This window comes from Nyctibius grandis, chromosome 3 (genome assembly GCF_013368605.1).
Source record: "Nyctibius grandis isolate bNycGra1 chromosome 3, bNycGra1.pri, whole genome shotgun sequence".
Classification (NCBI taxonomy): Eukaryota; Metazoa; Chordata; class Aves; order Nyctibiiformes; family Nyctibiidae; genus Nyctibius; species Nyctibius grandis.
The window spans coordinates 9,769,592-9,789,888 of NC_090660.1; the positions used below are offsets into that span (position 1 = coordinate 9,769,592).

General features: G+C 42.3%; 1 protein-coding gene across 3 annotated transcripts in view; it reads right to left on the reverse strand.

The window, feature by feature from the left end:
- MCUR1 (mitochondrial calcium uniporter regulator 1) overlaps window positions 1-8,405 on the reverse strand; it is a 43,690-nt gene extending 35,285 nt beyond the window's left edge. For all 3 annotated transcript variants that reach the window (XR_011047850.1, XR_011047851.1, XM_068396853.1), the window contains exons 1-5: window positions 8,005-8,405; window positions 7,039-7,152; window positions 5,473-5,576; window positions 2,537-2,638; window positions 829-870 (exon numbers count right to left, since the gene is read on the reverse strand). Coding sequence is in view for 1 of the 3 variants with exons in the window: in XM_068396853.1 (XP_068252954.1) it covers window positions 829-870; window positions 2,537-2,638; window positions 5,473-5,576; window positions 7,039-7,152; window positions 8,005-8,284 (642 nt within the window). In the remaining 2 variants the exon portion in view is untranslated. The remainder of the gene's footprint in view (window positions 1-828; window positions 871-2,536; window positions 2,639-5,472; window positions 5,577-7,038; window positions 7,153-8,004) is intronic.
- Between the last annotated feature and the right edge of the window lie 11,892 nt (window positions 8,406-20,297).

Consider the following 20,297-nt stretch of genomic DNA (forward strand, 5'->3'; position numbering starts at 1 on the left):
TCAGATGCCCATACTTGCTAAAAACAGTTAATGTTTCCCAGTTTCCAGTCTTAATCACTCTTGCAGGAATGTTTGTTTCTGTGTAAAGGCTGCTTATGACTCCACACCCATTGAAATAACAGATTTTGAGACGATCTCGTTTCCAATGGTAGAAGGGTGTTTGGAGTGCTATTCAAGACAGGCAAACCATAAAGAACAGAAACACAGCACTGATGCTTAAACCTGATAAGAATAAGAATCTGTAGGATAATTAACAGAGGAAGCTTTCTACAGAGACTCTGTTTTCTTGCAGTGGTCATTTGCTCCCAAACAAATGGGACCAAACATAATGGTCCCAAACTTAGTGGCCTAAAGAAGCTATTTAAAAGCTATTTTTAATTCTGGACAGCTAACAGGTAAGTCTTCAGAGGAAAAAAAAAAAAAAAACAAAACACCAAACCAAAGCCCAAACCAATCTGTAAGTGCTGTAATTTTAGAAGTATATTGCATCTTCACATGTAACAGGCAGCCCTAAATGCAGAATTTCACTCAGCCTTAACCATGACATGGCAGCCACTTTCTGAATCTGAATTAAGGACATGTAAGTAAAAAAAACCTCAGTTAAATTTTTCTTCACCTCTTGTACCATTCACAGTTCTCTGTCATCATAAATGAAGCATGCATGAAATTGTCTCTGCTGCAGCTTGCAGTGTACCATCAACTGCAGTTTCAGTATCCTCTATATCACAACAACTAAGCACAGCTTTTAAAATAAAATCTTGAAAGCAACATTTTTTTTTTTATTTAAAGCAAACGACAGGTGTTAATTATATTGGTATGGTATCTTACCATGACTTGCTTCTTTATCTGCTGGAGTTCAAGTTTTATTTTCTGGAAGAGTAGAAGAAAATTGTACACTTTATTACTGTATATAAAACACCATAATCTAGAAATACTCATGAGTTTGCACTATCAGTAACAACGACTATAACCCATAACACGAGAAGGAAAGCAAACTGAGCGTGGTTTAACTATGTCCTCAGTATGTGTATAGATATCTGCATGTGTATAGATATATGCATATACATGCATGGTTACTCAGTACTGTGCGTTTCCAACCAACTACACAAGACAGAAGCTAGCAATGTCCCACAGCAGTAACTGTGGCCAAATGTATGGGATGGTATTAACAAGAGTAAACCCAGCAGGCCCAGGGAAGTGATTATTTCCCCCTATTCAGCACTTGTGAGCCTGCACTGGAAGTGCTGTGTCCAGCTTTAGGCTCCCTGGTGCAAGACAGACATTGACATACTGAATAAAGTCCAGTGGAGGGCCATGAAGATGACGGCGGGCTGGAGCACGCTATGTTGGGGGTGGGAGGGTGAGGAGGAGAGAGAGCTGGGTTTGTTCAGCTTTAAGAAGAGATGGCTAAGTGGCAATCTGCAGCCTGCAACTACCTAATGTTCTCTAGAGGTCCTTTCTAAACCAAATTATTCTATTACTTTCTCTCTTTCAAAAGATACAGGAAATAGGTATAGCTGTAGCATCTTCTATTAACTCTCTCTGGAGATCATCCATTCTAATCCCCTGCTCAAAGCAGGGGCAACTAGAGCAGGTTGCTCAGTGCCACGTCCAGTTGGGTTTTGAATATCTCCAGGATAGGGACTCCACAGCCTCTCTGGGTATCCTATTCCAGTGTTCTACAACCCTTACAGTAAAAAGGGTTTTCTTATGTTTAAATAGAATTTATCGCATTTTGATCTGTGCCAATTACCCCTATTGTTCTGCCACTGGACAACACTGGAAAGAGCCTATCTCTGTCTTCTCTATACTCTCCCTTCAAATATTTGTATACATTGATGGGATCCCCTCTGAGCCTTCTCTTCTCCAGGCTAAACAGTCCCGGCTCTTGCAGTCTTTCCTCATGTGTCAGATGCTCCAGTGATCTTTCTGGCCATTTGTTGGACTCTGTCCAGTATGTCCATGTCTCCCTTGCACTGGAGAGCCCAGAACCGGACCCAGCACTCCAGATGAAGTCTCACCAGAGCCAAGATGACAGGAAGGATCACCTCCCTTGACCCACTGGCAGCCCTCCTAACACAGCCCAGGAGGCTGTTGGCCACTTTTGCCACAAGGGCTCATCACTGGCTCATGGTCAACTTGGTGTCCACCAGGACCCTGAGGGCCTCTTCTGCAAAGCTGCTTTCCAGCTGGTCGCCCACAGCCTGTCCTGGTGCCTGGGTTTATAATCCCCAGGGGCAGGACTCGGCACTTCTATTTGTTCAACTTCATGAGATCTCTGTCATCCCATTTCCCCAGCTTGTTGATGTCCCTCTGAATGGCAGCACAACTGCCTGGTGTATCACCCACTGCTCCCAGCTTTGTGTCATCTGCAGACTTGCTGAGGGTGCACTCTGCCTCACCAACATGGTCATTAATGAAGGTGTTAAACCATACTGGCTGCAGAGCCAACCCCTTGGGTACAAGATGCTTTTTTACATCCTTAGGAAAAATAAGCAAGTGCTAGAATAGCACTTTCCAAGATAGTGATTTTTACCTCGTTTTCTGAACAAAGTGCTGAAAATTCACTTTTTTCCAAAATAATCATGTCCTTTTTCACGCCACCAATATGGGACATTACTTGCTGAAGTGCAATTTCCTTTAAAAGAGGGAAGAAAAACTTCAGAACATATCATAACTATAATGCTTTTTCTCGTCTGTGCCTACAAATATAAGCTATTTTGGTACCCTGAAATTTTTAATTCACCAATTTCAGATTGATTATCTGAGTTTCAGAAAGCAAGAGAAACTAAGTGACAGTGACAAAATAAGCAAGTTAGGCTCAAACGCTGGTAACCTTTGACAAAATTAGCAGTGCTAACACAGATCAGAATAATTAAATGAATAGCCTAAGAAATAGTTTCTTCCAAGTCTTAAAATTCTTAAGCTAGCAAAGGCATTACATGTCTCTCAGCAAAATGAGGAAAGCTGGCTTTCAGACCAAAACTCCTCAGTGCAACCATACTCTTTTGTAATTACCTCCATTTTCCCCTCCCCCTGCAAGGGGGCTCACCCTACTTTGCTACTCAGAATCATGCACTATACTTATATTTTTAATTGCTCTTCTCAGTCTGTTATACTGAGCTGACAGAAGACAAACAAGAATCCTCTGCAACTTTCAAGGATGGAAAAGTCTGCAGACATTGTTCTAGATCCCACACGATCCACACATGCAAACAAGGACTGCCTTCTCTTCTCTGAAGATGATCTTCTAATAACTAGTCCCTTGCTTTGGATTCTGGACTAAGAACCCTACAAATCTGACACAGCACTCTAACTTCACTTTTGTCAGGAAATGCTAGTCCAACTTACGGTGTTGTATTTCTAAGTGGCATCTGGAGATGCCTCACCAGGCTACCTGACCACAAGACTGACAAAAATGGGTCAGTGTACTGGACATGTTACAAAGTCTACAGAAAAAATACTGCAATGGACACCTCTTCTCTTACTCCCTGATGTCTCTAGCTTGCTTTTGTTCTCCCCCCTCTTCAGTGAACGCAGAAAACAGAACAGAATCTTCCATATTCTTTCTCTTCCTCATCTCTATACATACACACACACATTTCTTTTTCCCTAAGGTTTTATCTAACCTTATCTCTAACCTAATACTTTATCTTTTCCATACCCAACTATGGCCTAATGATAATAGCTACATCCACAATGTTCCAAACCTTCTTCCAATTCTTCCTTCTCTTTTTGCATAAGCCCTTGTGCATTCAAAGGCTATAAGGAAGTACAGGTTTATCATGTTGCCCAGAGTTCATGACGTACACACCTCCTGCACTGCTTGTATCTTAGCATGCTGTACAACCTGCACATTTGAATCTTAATGGCAGAAAGTCACCTGAGGGTCAAATCTAACCGCCTCAGAAAACATCTACCATCAGTAGCAACTTTTAGTTCAGCACAAAACAAAGTAAAACTTTCATTTAAAAAAAGCTGGGCACAGAAGGAGGTTGAGATTGCTTATTGCAGACTGCTTACTGTAAAATACAACCAACCACGGGAGAAAGGGTCCCTTTAACATTGCATTCCCTGATTGACTGTGGAACAAATTCAGCAGAGGAGGAGGAAGCACTCCCACGTCTGCTTTGTCTGGAATCTAAAAGCTACGAAGGATGAGCTGAAACCTCCCTAGATGGAAGGTGGTACAAAATCCAGGTATCTCACTTCTTAATGAGATGCCCTACTGCCAAGACTATTATACTACAACAACAGCAGCTGCTGTTTTCTCATGTTTTAAGACAGCAGCTTAGTTACTATGAACCAAGTTAAAGCCTGTGTTCAGAAGGTGACATGGGGCTGTGAACCCCAGCCTCACAGAGCAGCCCAAGAGGTTGTACTTCAGTTATGCTTCTTGTCAGTGTTGTCTATTTAACCAGCTTACGTGTCAGGGAATTCCAGCGTACCAGATATTGTGAATCCCAGTCAAAGATGCTTAAGTTCCACATGCAGTGAATCATGTCTTGCTCTGAATTTCAGTTTCATTTCTAGAGCCAGCTGCCTAAGAGCTCAACGTGGCAATATTCAACACTGTCATGTCCAATTCATTACATGGATCTACCTTTGTATGACCTGACAAAGGGCCCCAAAAAAATCACAGCCAGTATTAGAACAAGCCTTGCCTCCAGACACAATTATTCATTAAAACAATCATTCCCTCACAAGTCAAAGCTAACAATTCAGTTCAGTTGAATGCAATTTCCTCGTAGCTAGGAAGGATCTCTGTAGATACTCAGCATTATCAGTCTATTTCCAAGCAAGTTTTCTTGACTTCCTCCCACCAAGATGTATTTGCTGGGTAGGTTTAGAGGATACTACGAACAATGTGCGCATCAAAGGAAAGGGAGACAGATTTCAGTATCAGCATCCAAACTATACATGCTCCTGTATCTTACCAGTATGTACAACTACACCAATCATGCCCTAAAAACATCATATAAAAAAAGAAATTCAGCTCAATTCTATTACAACATAAATGTAACTGTGACACAAATTGATAAATAAAAAGGTACCACATAACAGAGTGGTAAATAACTGAGGGACTCTGTACTTCCTTGTTACAAGTGTACAAAAGAATATATGTAGGAGCCATTACTATTCAAGTCCATGCATTGAATACCTCCTATGTCTGTCTAAAAGCCTTCTCAGTAATTCTATTTCATGATACAGTAAGGTCGAAACTAAAAAACTACCCGTGGTTCGCATACCAACTCACAGTACCTAAATCTCAAGGTCCACCACAACACTTTGGTAAGTATTTGATAAACTCAAGACAAAATTCACTATCCAACAGATACACAGGAATGTTTGCTCTTCACCTTCAAACTTTTCAAATACAGTGGCTAACAATAATACATCGCAACATATATTTCATTAGCAGGCATACTGGGTTTTGATTTACTTCACCCCCACCATTGCCTGTGATCTAACCTGCTGTACTTTGGTGACCATGTCCTTGTAAATCACATCCAGGTTGGTGTTCATAATGTTCACTAATGCAGATACAATGACCTCCGACTGCTGAGTAGTGAACCCTATGCAAAACAAATTGCAACAACATTCAGAGAGAGACCTAAATCTGGACAGTTTACAGAAATGCCACTTGCTAATACTCAGCACCAAGTTAAAATGAACATCAGTTATGAAAGACAATAAAACATACTCCTCTTGATCCAGCACTAACAGAAAAACACAACCAGTCAGTACATCCAAGTTCCCCCCACCCCAAAATTACGTCTGTGACATAGTCTGGCTGCTTCTGTAGTACAGCACTATTACAGTATCAGCTGGACATTTTCTATAAGTATTATGGAATGTCATCTCTCACATGTGGTTATTTATATGAGCAAGAATTCTGACCCTGAAAAGCAGATACTTACTTTCAGTATACTATAAATCTTTAGTACCAACTCAACAACCGAAAACAGAGCTAACTGCTCTGATTTTAGGCGTACCAGCCTCCGAGTCCCTATTACACCTTTTAAACTGAATATATTGGGAACTGTTGTAAAACATTGTCCCTAGAAATACTCTCAACTTCTCTACTTTCAAAATGTAGGATTAAAAATGTCATGAACAAGATTTAATCATTATGAAAAGAAATACTTGCAAAAGCATGATTGTTTCAAACTAACTGGCGGTTCAGTGTCAGAAAGCACATATGGCGTCTGAGAGCGAGTCACTTTCAATAGGTGAGCTGATATAAGTTTGCCACCTCTAAAAGGAAGAGATACTCCTCCCCTCTCTCTCTCTCCCCTTATCCCTCCTCCTGACACTTTGTATGTGTCCTGGTGCTCACACAACTGCTCTGTGAACTAATTAAACTAGCGTCTCAGACTACCAATCAAGCAAAAGAGCTAGAGAGTTTTCTGAGAATTAGGTTGGCACATGGAAAGAGATGAAACCACATGGCAGGGGAAAGGGACTGGGACCTCTTCTTTTTAGGGATGAAGAAGTCAATTCAGCCATACTGAACTTCACCTTAAGGTACCTTCCCCACCTCAGCAACATTAGCATGAATCCAAAATAATCTATTTCCTTACCTATGTTTTAGCATAAGAGCAGCCATATTTTATATAGTATTCTACGTTCTATCCTAAAAGCTGCATTTTACATAGTAGTCCATATTCAATCCTATTATAATACATTGTTACATATTCAGGTGCTATATACTAAATACGTAGGAATCCAATTAATACATTTTAAACCACTACCTTGAAAACTTTGGTTTTTACTCTCAATTCTTAAAATTTCATTTCTCTTTAGCATTTTTAATTACCAGTAGGATAATAAGTTATTCCAATCAAAGTTATAGAAGCTCACTGTTTCCTTCTGGAAATAGAAAAAACCTACATGTTCTTACCCAGTATATTAAGAAAAATAAAATCCATAAAACTGAAGCTGTAACAGCACATGTCAAGAAGTAACAAACTCCGTAAACTAAGAAACCACTCACAAAATGACATTAAAAATAGCTACCCATTTCTAGCAAATTACCATTTTCTTCCAAGAGGCATACCAGCGCATGAGTGTCAAAAAAGAGCTTCCTATTTCCCAATAAGGAAATATTCCCTTTACTTTGTGAAGACGATGATGCAGAGATGCTTACATCTGAAAAAAAGATTAAAAAAACCTCAAGTTATTTTTAAGAAAGACTATTTAATCAACATGTTTACTTTCCAGGCGTTTTCTTACTACCCCAAATATTTTTAATTTATGGCAAAATATTGGATTGTGCGTTGAGATTATTGCAGCTTCCTTGAAACTGAAAAGGCATCCGACTAACAAGCTCTATGCGCAAGAGCTTGGAAATAGAATACAATGCTACTGCTGCACTTCTGAGATACTCTCCAAGAATATAAAGTCCTAGAAAAATCCCACCAAGTGTCAGGGTCTTAAAATTGCTCCTTTGCTGTTATCAGCATGATCGGTGGAAGCTGTGAGCACGTCAAAGCTTTGAGGACTAAATCCACAGACTCTTTCCATTGGTTTCCCATGAACCTTCATTGGTTGCCCTTTGGACAAAAACTAATCACTCATAATTTGCCACGTACTATTTTTACAGAAAATATTTTCAACATTGAATGCAAATCTGAGACAGTGTCGTTTCCACTTGGGCACTTGCATAAACGATCTGACCGAAGAATGCAAGATGCAACATGAGGTAAATTGTCAGGAGGCAGCACTCTGTCCTCCAAGACATTATACTTTAAAACACTTGGACAGAAAATACGGCTACGCCTTAGTTGTCTTACTTAAAGATCAATAAAGGGCAACCAATTTAGTCTTCGGAGGAGAAACAAACAGGCCGAACAACTACCCGTACGGACACCTCCCCAGGCCGCTGCGGGCAGCAGCGCGCCCCTTGCAGGCCCCGGCCCCCCCGGGGGACCCCCGCGCCACCGGACTCCCGGGGTCGGGTGAGGTGACGGGGGCACCCGCCCCGCCCCTCCCAGCTCTCACCCCGCTCCCCGCGGCGCTGGCGGCGGCTCTCCCTGCCGCTCCCGCCGACGCGCCTTCCCCACCCCGCGCTGCCGTTAACGGCCGCCCCGGGGCCCGCCGGCGCGGCCGGGCGCTGCCAGTCGCCGAGGCAGCGGCGCGCGGGGGAGGGGGGCGCGCGGCGGTCACGCGAGGCGGCGGCGGCGGCAGCGGGCGGGAGGGCGCCGTCTGCCCCGCGCGGCCGCAGCAGCAGCAGCAGCAGCGCCCGCCTCCCGCCGCTCACGGCCGCCTGGCCCCTGGCCATGGCCGCGCCACCCGTCCCGACGACGGCAGAGGGGGGGAAGGCAGGAAGGAGGGAAACCGCTGCCGCCACTACCGCCGCTACTAGAACGCCATTGCTGAGCACACGCCGCCCCGGCGTCTCACTTCCGCATCCGTCATGTGGCAAAACACGCGGGTGAGGCCACAAGCGGCGGCGATTGATTTTATGGCTCACGCGGCGGCCGCGGCGAGAAGAGCGGCGCGGGCGGGCCAGCTGCGAGGCGGTGCCTGCGAGAGCGGGGTGGGCCCGGCGGAGGCGGAGGCTCCCCCCGTCCCCGGTGCCCTTCCGGGGGCCGCGGGGGTACCGGCATCCCCCGGCCCCGTGGGCCGCGGCCCTGGCGTGACGGGAGTTAGCCGTTAGCGGCACAGGCTCTGGCAGGCGTCGCGCAGCGGCGGCACTGCTATTTCTGTCGTTTATTTAAGTGAAAAAACAGAGTATTTTGGGAGGGAGGTTTGTCCTTGTCCTGGTGCTGCAGGACTGGCGTGACCCGGTGCCTCCGCTCCGACCCCTTCCTGAATAAAGTCTTTCTTCGTTCTGGGCGAAGAGAGACGTTTAGTAGAGAAAAGTGCATTTCAGACAAACCTTGTCATTCTGAGACTGAGCTTTCGGGTTTCAAAGTTACTAACCAAGTAATCTGCAGAATTAGGCAAGAGTCTGGAGCCTTAATCATTAAACAATTGCCATAACCATTAGAGTGGGTTATGTCTGCTGTGCTTTCAGTTCTGCCGAAAATATGGGTGTACTTTTTGCTTACGTGCTGTTGTTAAACCAAATGTACTTAATATTTGTAGGGAATTAATACAAGAAGAAGCAGTCCGGCCCACTGCCATTTTCTCCTGGCAGCACTTATTTCAGAGCAAGTCTATTTTTTCTGTTTTGTACTTGTTCACAAAAAGCATGCGGCACCTTTTCTTCTTACTAGAATCAATAATTCCGGTAAATCAATATGAAGATGGAATCATTCAGGGGTACCCACATAAATGCAAAGGTAGCTGCACCGCTGTGGCACGTAGCAGTGCCGCGGCAGCACGGCTTGTCACAGCAGCTGAGACAACGCACGTACACAGCGCCAGCGTCTGTAGCAGCAACTCCCTCCAGCTGCTGTGATGATAAAGCAGAGCATGTTACTTCAGTATATCAGAAAGGTATTATTATACTCGCAGACTAACCCTGCGTGAACAGCCATTTCTCAAGCCGCTTGCACTGTGCAAGCTCAGGGGCATTGGTGGGCTCACTCGCACAGCCGTGTTTGTGTTTGTTATGAGTAAAAGCAGAAACTTGTCTGATGTGCGTTGCATCTGCTTGGCTGTTGGATGCACATGGCCTGGCATTAGCATGGCAGTAATTGCTGACATTTGTGAGTCCGCAGGCAGCTGTCTTTTCATCTACGTATGATTCAGAAATTGCTGCAAGTTTATTTTCTTTGATACTCTTTCTTCAACAATCCCTCTCAAAGCCCAGTGCTTGCTATGGCAATTGAAAGGCAAAATTGTGACTAATAAAGTATCTCCTTTTATATCATCTGTCGGTTTGCATTTTGCAGTTTGTTTCTGCACTTGGATATGATGGCAGACAATGAATGCAAGAAGTGCTGGACAGATGGAGGCTGCAATTGCAGCTGGAGTCAGCCCATTCAGGGTCAAATGCACCTGCACATGCTGGCTATCAGTGCCCATTTTCATCTTCTCTGAGGGAAGCAAAGTCAGTACCGCTAGCTACAGAGATGTCCTGGTGCAACTGGCTTTCTGTCTTTGTGTCAGAGATCAACTCGTTCATTTTTTTCTATTTCCAGTGTCATCTTCCAGATCCCCTGTTTCGACCTTCTCCATGTTGAAGACTGTTATATACTAACCAGCAGGTAGATTCACTGAGCTCTGGAGGCACCTTCAGTAGGCTGCAGTAGCTTCAGAGCTATCCATTTTGCTAACTGGGCGTCGGGGACTAATTCCTGCATGAAGAGGCGTAAGCAGTGTAGTCACAAGCCAGGAGAGGACAGGACGAACAACTTTCCACTATCTCATGATTCTAGGTTTCTTAATGCTTGGCTTTCATCTATCCATTAGTTACCCCATGGAGGTCATTAGGTCCTACTTAGAGACTATAAATGAAACAAGTGCTGAAGGTTACACACTTAGTGTCCTGAAAACTTTGTGCCTGCAGGCACACAGTGTTCACTGATCTACAGAGTTATAGCCCCCTTGGTTGTCACAGTGAAATCTGCAGAGAAGGCTTAAGAAGTGGTGGATGACCTTAAAAACTGGGGTAACAGAAATTGTGAAGTAATGCAAAGTGAAAAATAAGGACCAATAACAACATGTGCTGTAATTTTAGGTGAAAACTAAAGGGGAGGGTAAAATGAGCTCTGAGAGGTATCAGTGACCCACCAATGTGCTATGGCTGCAAGGAAACCCTAAGGTGTACCAAGTAGGGTATTTTCTGTGGTTCACATGGAAAGTTTCATTAACCCTTGAGTATAATGTCATTTCAAATACAAACTACAGTTCTGGTCACTGCAGTACAGGAAAGATGAATTCATATTCAAACTGGCAACCTAGTGTCAACAAGATAATTAAGGGGAGTGAAGAGTCTTTTCTGTCACAGGTGACTAAGAAGACATTGGCTTGTTTAGCTTAGCAAAACAAAGCTTGAGAGGGGATCTTGTTTCCTTCTGTAAACAAAATAGGAGTGTAAAAATAGGCAGAGAAAGAAAAAAGAACCGCTGTTCATGTGAAAGAACGTTACTGATAAAGGAACATTTGGTGTAAAGTGGCCATAAATAAATGTAGATTGGAAATTAAAAGGTTTTTACTCAACAGAACAGTCCTTGTTGAAAAGCTTCCCAACAGGAATCAGGAGGGATCAAAAACTGAAATTAGTTTTTAGATAGATGTGGTTGCTTGTGAAAGGGATTTTATGATGCAGTTACCTGCAATAGCAACGGACTGGCTCCTGTGCCCTTGCATTAATTTTCCGCTATGGAGGTTTTCCACTTTCCCCCTCAAGCGTCTGAGACTAGGCACTGTCAGAGAAAGACTAATGAGCTAAAAGGACCACAGGTGCAATCCGAAATAGCATTGAATAGTCCTGTTACTTACTTCAGATGTTTTAACACAGTGACTGTATAGAGTTGAGGGGGATTAACAGCTGTCAGGGGTGATGAATACCCTGAACTACTCTTAATTCTAAATGGGAAAATCTAAGAAACTCCCAGGCTGGAAAAGAATGAGAGTCACCAGTGCATGGATACTCTCCTGCTTTGAAGTGATTTAAAAAAAAGGGCTATGACAGCATTCGAATGAATATGCAAGTGATAAGGTGCGTTTGGGGCCATTTCAGTGCTGTTGTATCAGGGATGAGTGTGTTCCAGTGGTTTTAAAGCAAAGGCAGCACCCAGCATACTGAAGACAGAAAATAAAGCGATGTCATTGTTTTCCTCTGCTACAGCAGATAGTTGTGTTCAAAATCTTCTCCCATTCATTTCGGGTGGATGCGTAGGTGAAGACCTTCCTCTGTTATTTTGTTTTCTTTTTAGTGGAGAAATCATTGATGGCTGTGTCATTTCTTCCATTGTATTTGTTTATGTATGAGAACAGGTATATTATTTGTAATGAAGAAACAATCATCTGAGGAATAAAGCTGAAATGACGGTACCCATAGATGGCAGTAACTGCTAGCAGTGCTGCCTGGCAGTGCCACTCCGGTTCAAAGCCTTAGGACCTAGGCAAGGTTTAAACCAATTGACCTGATCCCCTAAGTTGCTAAACAGCCACTTCAGGGATCTTAAAATGGGGTCATGCACCAAGCTCCTTGCAGAAACCACCAGCAGAACGTGTCTCCGTGGAAGCTGGTTCAATTGTCAGAAATAACCCCACTATGATTTCTTGAAGGAAGGAGGTATAATATTTATTCATATGCAGTGGTTGGCAGCAATAAGAAATGGCATTTATATTAGAATATTAAATCTTGCTCTGTTCTCATCAGACATGTTTTACCTGTAGAATGAACTGATAAATACGATCTGTGTTTAAAGCTATCAAAACTGTGCCTTACAATGGAGAACAATTTGGACCAGTATCCCTCCCTGCCAACCCAAGGATTACCTTGTATACAAAATATTGATGTATTCACCACCTTTGACTAAATAAAGGTAGGAAGAATCATTCTCATGGCACAGAAGGCGGCAGCAGCTGCTCCTGATTGCCGTATGCAGGCAGACAGAAGTAAGGGAAGAGATTGTCCATAGGAGTTACTTATTTTCTCTTTATCTTTACACATAGGGAATCATGTAAGTTGCAAACAAGAATTTCATTTCCTCACAGCCCTGGTCTTACTTCTTTCCTAAAGGAGTCCTGCAGTGGGAATGTCAGGCAGGACTTTCCTTGCTGCTTTTTAATCACTCCTTGGAGATCTGGCTCATACTGACAGAAGATTCGGAACAAAATTTCTGAATTTTGGAACAAATTTCCAAGCAACTGAAAAGGGAAGGAGCAGATTGGAGTTTTCGGGTCATCTCTACAGGAAGGAAAGAAGCTAAGGATGGTTGCGCATTGGCTTTTTAACTTTCTGGAAATGCATTTATTATTTACATTTTCCCCCATATATCTCGGGCAGGGCAGTGCAAATATACAAGACAAAGTCACCAGCCTGCGTCTGCTTTTTAAGAAGGACATAATATGTAGTCAAGAGAATTAGGATCAGGAGCAGCGTGATGGTATGTGCAAGGACACATAAGCAATCTGGGTGTGTTGGCAGCAGTTTTAAAGTTTTATCCGTATCATCTGAGGGGCAGTAATACTGTAGTGGCCTCTGGCATAGCAGGCATTTTATGCAGCGCAGAAGGTGTGGGTTTGAGGGAATATTTCAAGGCAGAGGGAGAGAAAAGGCTTTCTGGAATAGTCCAGGGGTGTCTTCTAGGCATAAATGTGCAAAAGAAAGATTACGAGAGTCAGTAGGCAAAAATGTCCATGGAGGGGACAGACATGAACCTAAGTGGTGAAAGGAGGACAGAAGGGATGAGCATAAAGGTTTAAAAAACAGAGTGAGACCGCATGGTGAATATATGAGAGATACAGAGATGAGGCTCGGCAGGCTCTGATGCAGCTGGGAGAGGGACAGGGAAGGACACTAAACGGGGCTGGAGACATCAAAGATATCAGGGCCAGGGGACTGGTGGTAGCAGTGACATTTTGAAATGGGCTGAGGGGGTAAAATGGGTGTCAGGAAAGCTTTGGGTTGTCATGTAAAGAAAGGAAGAGGCTGACGTAGGGAAGGGAAATGGAGGTGAAAAGTGGATGGCCATTACTTGCTGTTCATTATCGTGTGAGACAGTTAAGCAGTGAATCAATTATGATACCAAGCAATTGTGTAGATAATGAATTAGTTAAGCAATGAAGCAGTTATACAGCAAATAATTTCTGGTATTAAATAAAAATTGAGAGAATCAACAGCAATATGAATCAATTATGCAGAGAACTATTACTAAAGTCAGTCAGTTAAGTAGAGAAACAGTTATACAGCAAGAGAATGAATAAATTAATTATGAAGTGGGACCATTATGTTGAGAATTAATTATGCAGAGTCTTTCTTTGTGATAAGGGGCATGTCTGAGGGAGCTTCATGCACAGAAAAAAATCCAAAACAAACCCATAAAAATAGATGCAAAACTAAGGAAGATGCAAGCCCTGCACCAGTTTGCAGTGACTTTGTCTGTGACATCCTCTCCTGTGATTCTTTGGGCTAGACTCACCCATGTTGCAATAGATGCTGAAGCCATTGCAGAGGCTGAGGAGAGGAAGCCTCTTTCTCCACTGTGTGTTCCTTCTGGGGACATGGAGGTGAGAAGAAGGAAGTTCAGAGATAATTTTGTGACTCCGACAAGTGGGATGTAGATTGGACCTATGGTCTTTGGAGCCATCTAACCTGCACAGAGAGGGTCGGGGCTCTTCATGGCCCCAGGATTACTCAGAGTCAAACTTCGTGGCATGCTTTCTACCTAAGAGCCTGAAATCTGGATTCTCCTCTGCCTTGCATCTGTTTCCACCTCTACAAAATAGGTGTCAACCATCAGCAAAGAAATGGTTCCTTTTTGTCATCTCTCTCTACTGTTACAGCTGGACGAAAAACAACCAGCCTTTTGGACATGACACTCTCTGATGATGTCAAATGTAAGCATTCTGCTCCAAGAGCAGGCTGCCTTACTTTAAACAGATAAAAATCCAATACAGACGACAAGGTGGTGGAAAACAGATTTCCAAGTCTTCATTCCTGCAGTAACAATGAATTGTACTGATCTATACAGAGTACACAGTATGCTGTATCATTTTTTTGTTTCAGTGTTTTTCATGCTCAGAAGAAAACAAAACAAAAATGCTACAAGAGAGAAAGGAATCTGTAACATCCTGGAGAGAACAACACATTTTACGAGCGAAGTGCTCAAACCCCTTATCTAGACAGCACTTCCATCTAGTTCTGTGGTAGATTGGCTTGAATGCTGGATCCAATACAGAATAAATGCTGAACTAGATGTCTATTATCTGTTCCAAGTCTGGCCACTACTTGGATCCTTGGGATGGCTGGCAAAATATCACTCCTGCTGCTCCCATTCCCCTGCCCTGCCAAGGTTAAGGCTGCTATTTCCCACAACAGCTCAGAAGAGCAGTTGTGAAGAGGTCTGTCTTACCTCAACAAAACCTATAGCCTCCCCTTTGGCCAACACTGCAATGCAAGCACAGAATATTTAAGTTTAAAACATTTGTTTCACACAAATGAGTCGAGATGTACGTTCAAATGCAGAAATGATTGTCTTATCCAACAAGGTTTTAATGTAATCCATTGGTTAGAGAGGAAAACAGTGATACGGTATGTGCTTAAGCTGGAGTGTTTGGGTTACTGGAATTGTTTTTGGTTAGCAATGAAGTGCAAGATCAAGATGTAATAATAATGCTATAAACATGGTAGTAACTATTCATACATTTTTAGCAAAAGTAATTGTGAAACTAGTAACAGAAAGTTCTTAATACATTAGCCAATATTGTTAAAAAGCTTAGAACAGAAATATGTGAAACAGAAAGATGTGACCTAAAAGTACGTTTAAAGGAAAATGGGATCTGCTGGAGTAGAAGCAGATTATTGTGGTTGGATACCATGCCACCTTTTTTTCTGTTCACCTATGGTAAAAATGCTGTAAATTACTATTCTCATCTGACAACAGAGAATGTTAACTTCAGTTCTTGGTATTTGCTCATATCTGTGGCTTTCTGTCATCATTTCAGTGCAGCATGTCAGAACCAAACCTAGCACATGCAATCAGTATTAATTGCACCAGATAGACACTAAGGCAATGTAACAAGGTCTTTATGTTGAGGTTCAGAGCTGCTGAAGTTAGCACTGCCTTTATGAGGACCTAGCCATGCAGTTGGGAATTATGCAGATACAGTATACACATAAGAATGTAAAAATTTCTCTATGGAAAATATCCAGAAATCATAAAGGCAAGAGATACAATTTCATCTGCATTAGTCTGCAGCTTGTACTTTTTTTATTTTGGAGGACTATGCTGGGGCAAATCTGCCAGTCATAATGAAACATTTCCTCTAAGATATGAGATCCGGAAACAATATTATTCAGACATTCACATGGGCGCTTCAAGCTGGTCCTTGCACCCACATAGATAATTTTTATCAGGTTCATCAGGTCTCTAGGTTTTCTTAAAGGTTCCTGCAGCCTTTTAAGTCCTGTTTGGTTTTCTTTCAGTTGCCTTCCAACTGAGGAGAAAGCAGTTGTGCTAGCTAAGGCGTGTTTTGAGAGGCCGTCCTTGGTGACTCAGTTGCATGTCGGTGCCTTGGTCTCCCTCAGATGGGCACACTTAGGAGAAAGGCTGAGAGGTCCTTGTTTCTCAGCTAAAGCAGAGACACATTTGGGCCGTGTTGGGATGGCCAGGATCTCCTGACCTCCAGCCTTGCAGATTGACAGGTTCTGCCTGAACTTGCAGAGGCCCAATTAGTGTCGGAGATGCTCCTCTTTTTTATCTTCTAATGACTACCAACGCTCTAGGCCTCAACACTTGAGATTTCTTCATGAGATGGGGAGAAAGATTTTTTCAGTGCATGCTGACTTCATTATTCTGCACAAAATTCACATTTCCATTTCAGCCAGAAACCCAGCTTTGGGGAGTAGGGCAAACCTGTGGCGTGCTCTGTGCAAAATAGCTCAAACTGGCTGTTTACTCTCAAAACAGGCTTCCAACACCATTAGTTTGTTTCTTTCACTGCTGCTTCTTTCCAGACATCTCCCTCCTAGAATTATCTTCTATTAGATTTTAGGAGTCTGTTTAGCTGAATTTAATCTCATGTTATTGGTTTAATGCAATACTAATGTTAAACCTCCTCGGTTGCTTATCCCCCTCAGTGTTTTAAGATGCTTAAAACAGAAAGTAATGTATATACTTGAAGACAAAGATGCAAAAGCCCTAAATGTCTGCCATCGACGTCTGAGTTGTAGGGACATCTGATGTTGTAGATAATACTGTTGTTCTCTGGCAACACCAATCAGTATTCAAAGACTTGTAAGGCTGTAGTGAGAGAGAGGAAAATTTGCCAGCATCAATTGGGAGAAAAACTTATGTTACAATCTTGTTTACAAAATGCACACAAGGGAGGATAAACGACTATGTTTCCTTTCCCATAACTCCTGTGGTGTTTTTTTCCCTCTTGGCTTCAACCAGTATCTTTGACTGTAGTTGCAGTTTAGGAAATTGCTTACCTTAGCTTAACTCTGACCTGCCTCCTAGCAGCCTCCAGTAGTTGCAGATGTCTTTAGTACATCTAGACTAGAGGCTGGCTCTAGAGCCAAGGCTTTGTGGTTGATAATTATTAGTATCTTGCAGGATACTGTTAAATGTAACCTCTTATTTGATCCAAATGATTCTTTTTTCCTCCATGGAATAATGCAAACTCTGTAGTCTGGAGGCGAAGGGTTTCTCTTTTGTGTAACGCTCCACAGGAACTGTAGGTTGACCAAGCTGGTTATGGAGTTATTTTCTGTACAACTAGAATGTTTCAATTCAGAAAACTTTAGCTTATAGGCAGCTGCCTGTTAACCGACACTGAAGAGCCATAAAGACAGTGCCAACCCAACGGCCTCGAGGACATGCAGTCAAACTCCTTCTGAGCCTGAAGGTGTTAATTGTCTAGGAATAACCAATAACTCTGAAACCAAACTCTGAAAAACTTCGATGAGGTCTGTGGTGTACTTTCAGAAACATCAGTTACCTGTGAAGAAGTCACACAGACCTAACAAGGGCTCAGAGAAGGCAGTCCTTCCAAGGCATGATGCATAGGCAAGACAGACACAAGCATAAGCTACTTTAAAAAAATCTAGATGTTATCTAATGCTCTTTTTCTTCTTATCAACACTTAAATATGATACCTGGTCATAGACTCCCCAGGGAGGTGACATAAATGCCGGAAATTGACTGAGCGTCTGGGCTGAGGCTGGTTGCTCTACAGAGTACTGTAGACTCATCTGAAAACAGGGGACTTTCACCCCTACAGCTGACATGAAGAGTGATCCCTGCTGCGGTACGCTTGGAGTGACTCACAGGAGGACCGAGATACAATTAACTTTATAACCATAAAAATGACATGAAAGCAATGCCCATTTAATTGGAAAAGCATTAACATGTCAACCTCACCTAGAGCTTTCCAAAAATAAATATTGTGAAGCTAAAAGACTTGGAAGGAAACATCTTTAAATTGTGATAGATAACTATTCAGAAAGAGAAAGGAAATTACCAACTAACAGCTAACCTCCATTTCTTTAAGATTTCACTAGACCACAATTCCTTTTTAAATAAAATGCAAATGTCCCAGAGAACACAACCTCTCCCTCCAACCTCCAAGTTGTTATAAATGAATACCATGGCTGGAAGAAGAAAGTAACAGGTTTCCTTTTGTTAATGAACAATGGTCTAGCTTATAGCATTTTGTGAGGTTTCCAGATGGAAGAAAGCAGTCCAATGAAAAATTTTGCATCAGTAAGGTCATTTGGGGACATTATTATCTGTGAAAGACATTGCATTTTTGGCAATATATGAAAAGAGATTACAGTTCTGGGTGCATAGTTTCTTGTGGGTTTTTTGAGGTAAGTCCTGCTTGTGTAGAAACCTTTCTCCCCCACACTGTTCTCTAAGTGTCAAATTTTGTTGCATTTAAGAAAAGTACACATCATAACAGATGGCAAAAATGCCATTGAATAATTTTAATAATAGCAGAAAGCTAATTCCTTGTCAGCAGACTATTCCTTTTCTAGAACTGGCAGAAACCGTACAGAATATCCATGTTGTTGCCGAAAGGCTCAAGCTAGTCAATTTTGTAAAAATCTGACAAAAGCAGTCTATACATTCATATAAATATATTTAGGTAAGGTACAGCTGCTGAAATGAGTACCTAATTGATGTGATATGCTGCCAGTGTGCCCAAATGAAATAACAGAATTTAAGAAGATGAAATTACTTCAGTTGTGATTTGGCCATCAGATGAGGAGAAGTGCTCTGACTTTTGGAAGAGTTTTGTATTCGTTTGTACACACTGAAGACTTTCATTTCACATCTTTTCATTGAGAGTATTATGTAGAGATGTACTCTGCCTGCTAAACGTTAATGAGTGCTCTTTTTGGCACCACTGCGAGAAATGGCAATATTATTACAATTCCCATATTACGGATGTAAACCCCCTAAATTATAGTCAGTGACTGGTTTTTGGATATATTTTTGTTAATAAGGACAAGTCCCTACAATTCAGTAGAGCAAGTAGAAACTCATTATATGTTTGTTATCTCACTTTTGTTAAGGTTACTGTGAATGGCTGAAGAAGTTTGAAATTTTTTGCTTTATATGCTTTTCTCCTGAAGGGTTGGCAAACCCAGACATTAAATCTCATAAACCTCAGTTCAGTTCCTTAAACTTTGGTCTCACCCTTCTTACTGTTGAAATGGGACCTAATGCCATTTCTGGGGACTGATTTGGTACCAGAGCAGGTTCCAGGTGTGGGAGTTTCGATCCTGTGAAGTGCTCCCAGCTCCTGTTGCCCTACCTCGCACACCATACCTGCTGGTGGTACTCACAACTGTCTGGTACTGACCTTGAGGGCATGCAGTGGGGTCTCTGGCATCAGAAACGGCTCTGCCTGGGTTGACCTTCTGAGCATCTCCTCCAAAATCCAGGCTGAGCGCGTCCTTATGTAGCTCATGACATCTGATGAATCACACCAGTAAGTGAGACAGATGTGGATGCATTTTTTAAAAAAAACAAGGTAAAAAGGTACTTTATACTTAAAACAACAACAAAAAAAACCCCTAAATACTATTCCTAAGGAAAATCACTCAATTTGTAGTGCCTGACAAAACTAATCAGCTTGAATGACTACGCCATTACATCTTTCCAGATTACAATGCTGTGTCCACAAAGAACATCACACAGAAGATGATTTTACAACTTTCAGCAGAACTAGTTTGATAAAGTGTTTAGATTTTTTGTATAACTGTAATCCAAAGAAACATTTTGAAATGCAACAACAGGAGCAGATAGCCATAATTTCTTTCTTAGGAGAGACCCTAGCCTAGTAACAACCCAATAATTTTTGCTGTATCTTTACTTTCATACAGAGCTGTTGATGGGAAAATGATCTAAATATTTCATAACCAGCATGAGTCTTGTCCTTTTATTTTGATATAATATTGGAGACACAAATAGCTGGAAGAATACATATAATTTCTTGATTGATATGAACATGGAAGAGCAATATAGGGAATCTCACACGCACTGATACCACCTCTCTTTACTGTGCCAAGTCAGTCACTTGAAATCCCAAGTTCCTGCACAGAGTTTACGTCTGGCCTTTAGGCTCAGGAACTCATCAAGTTCTCTCAGTCTCAAAGAGCTCATAGCTGTTGACTCTATGGGTTCAGTATAAAGACCCTTATTTTTCCCTGAGCAGGA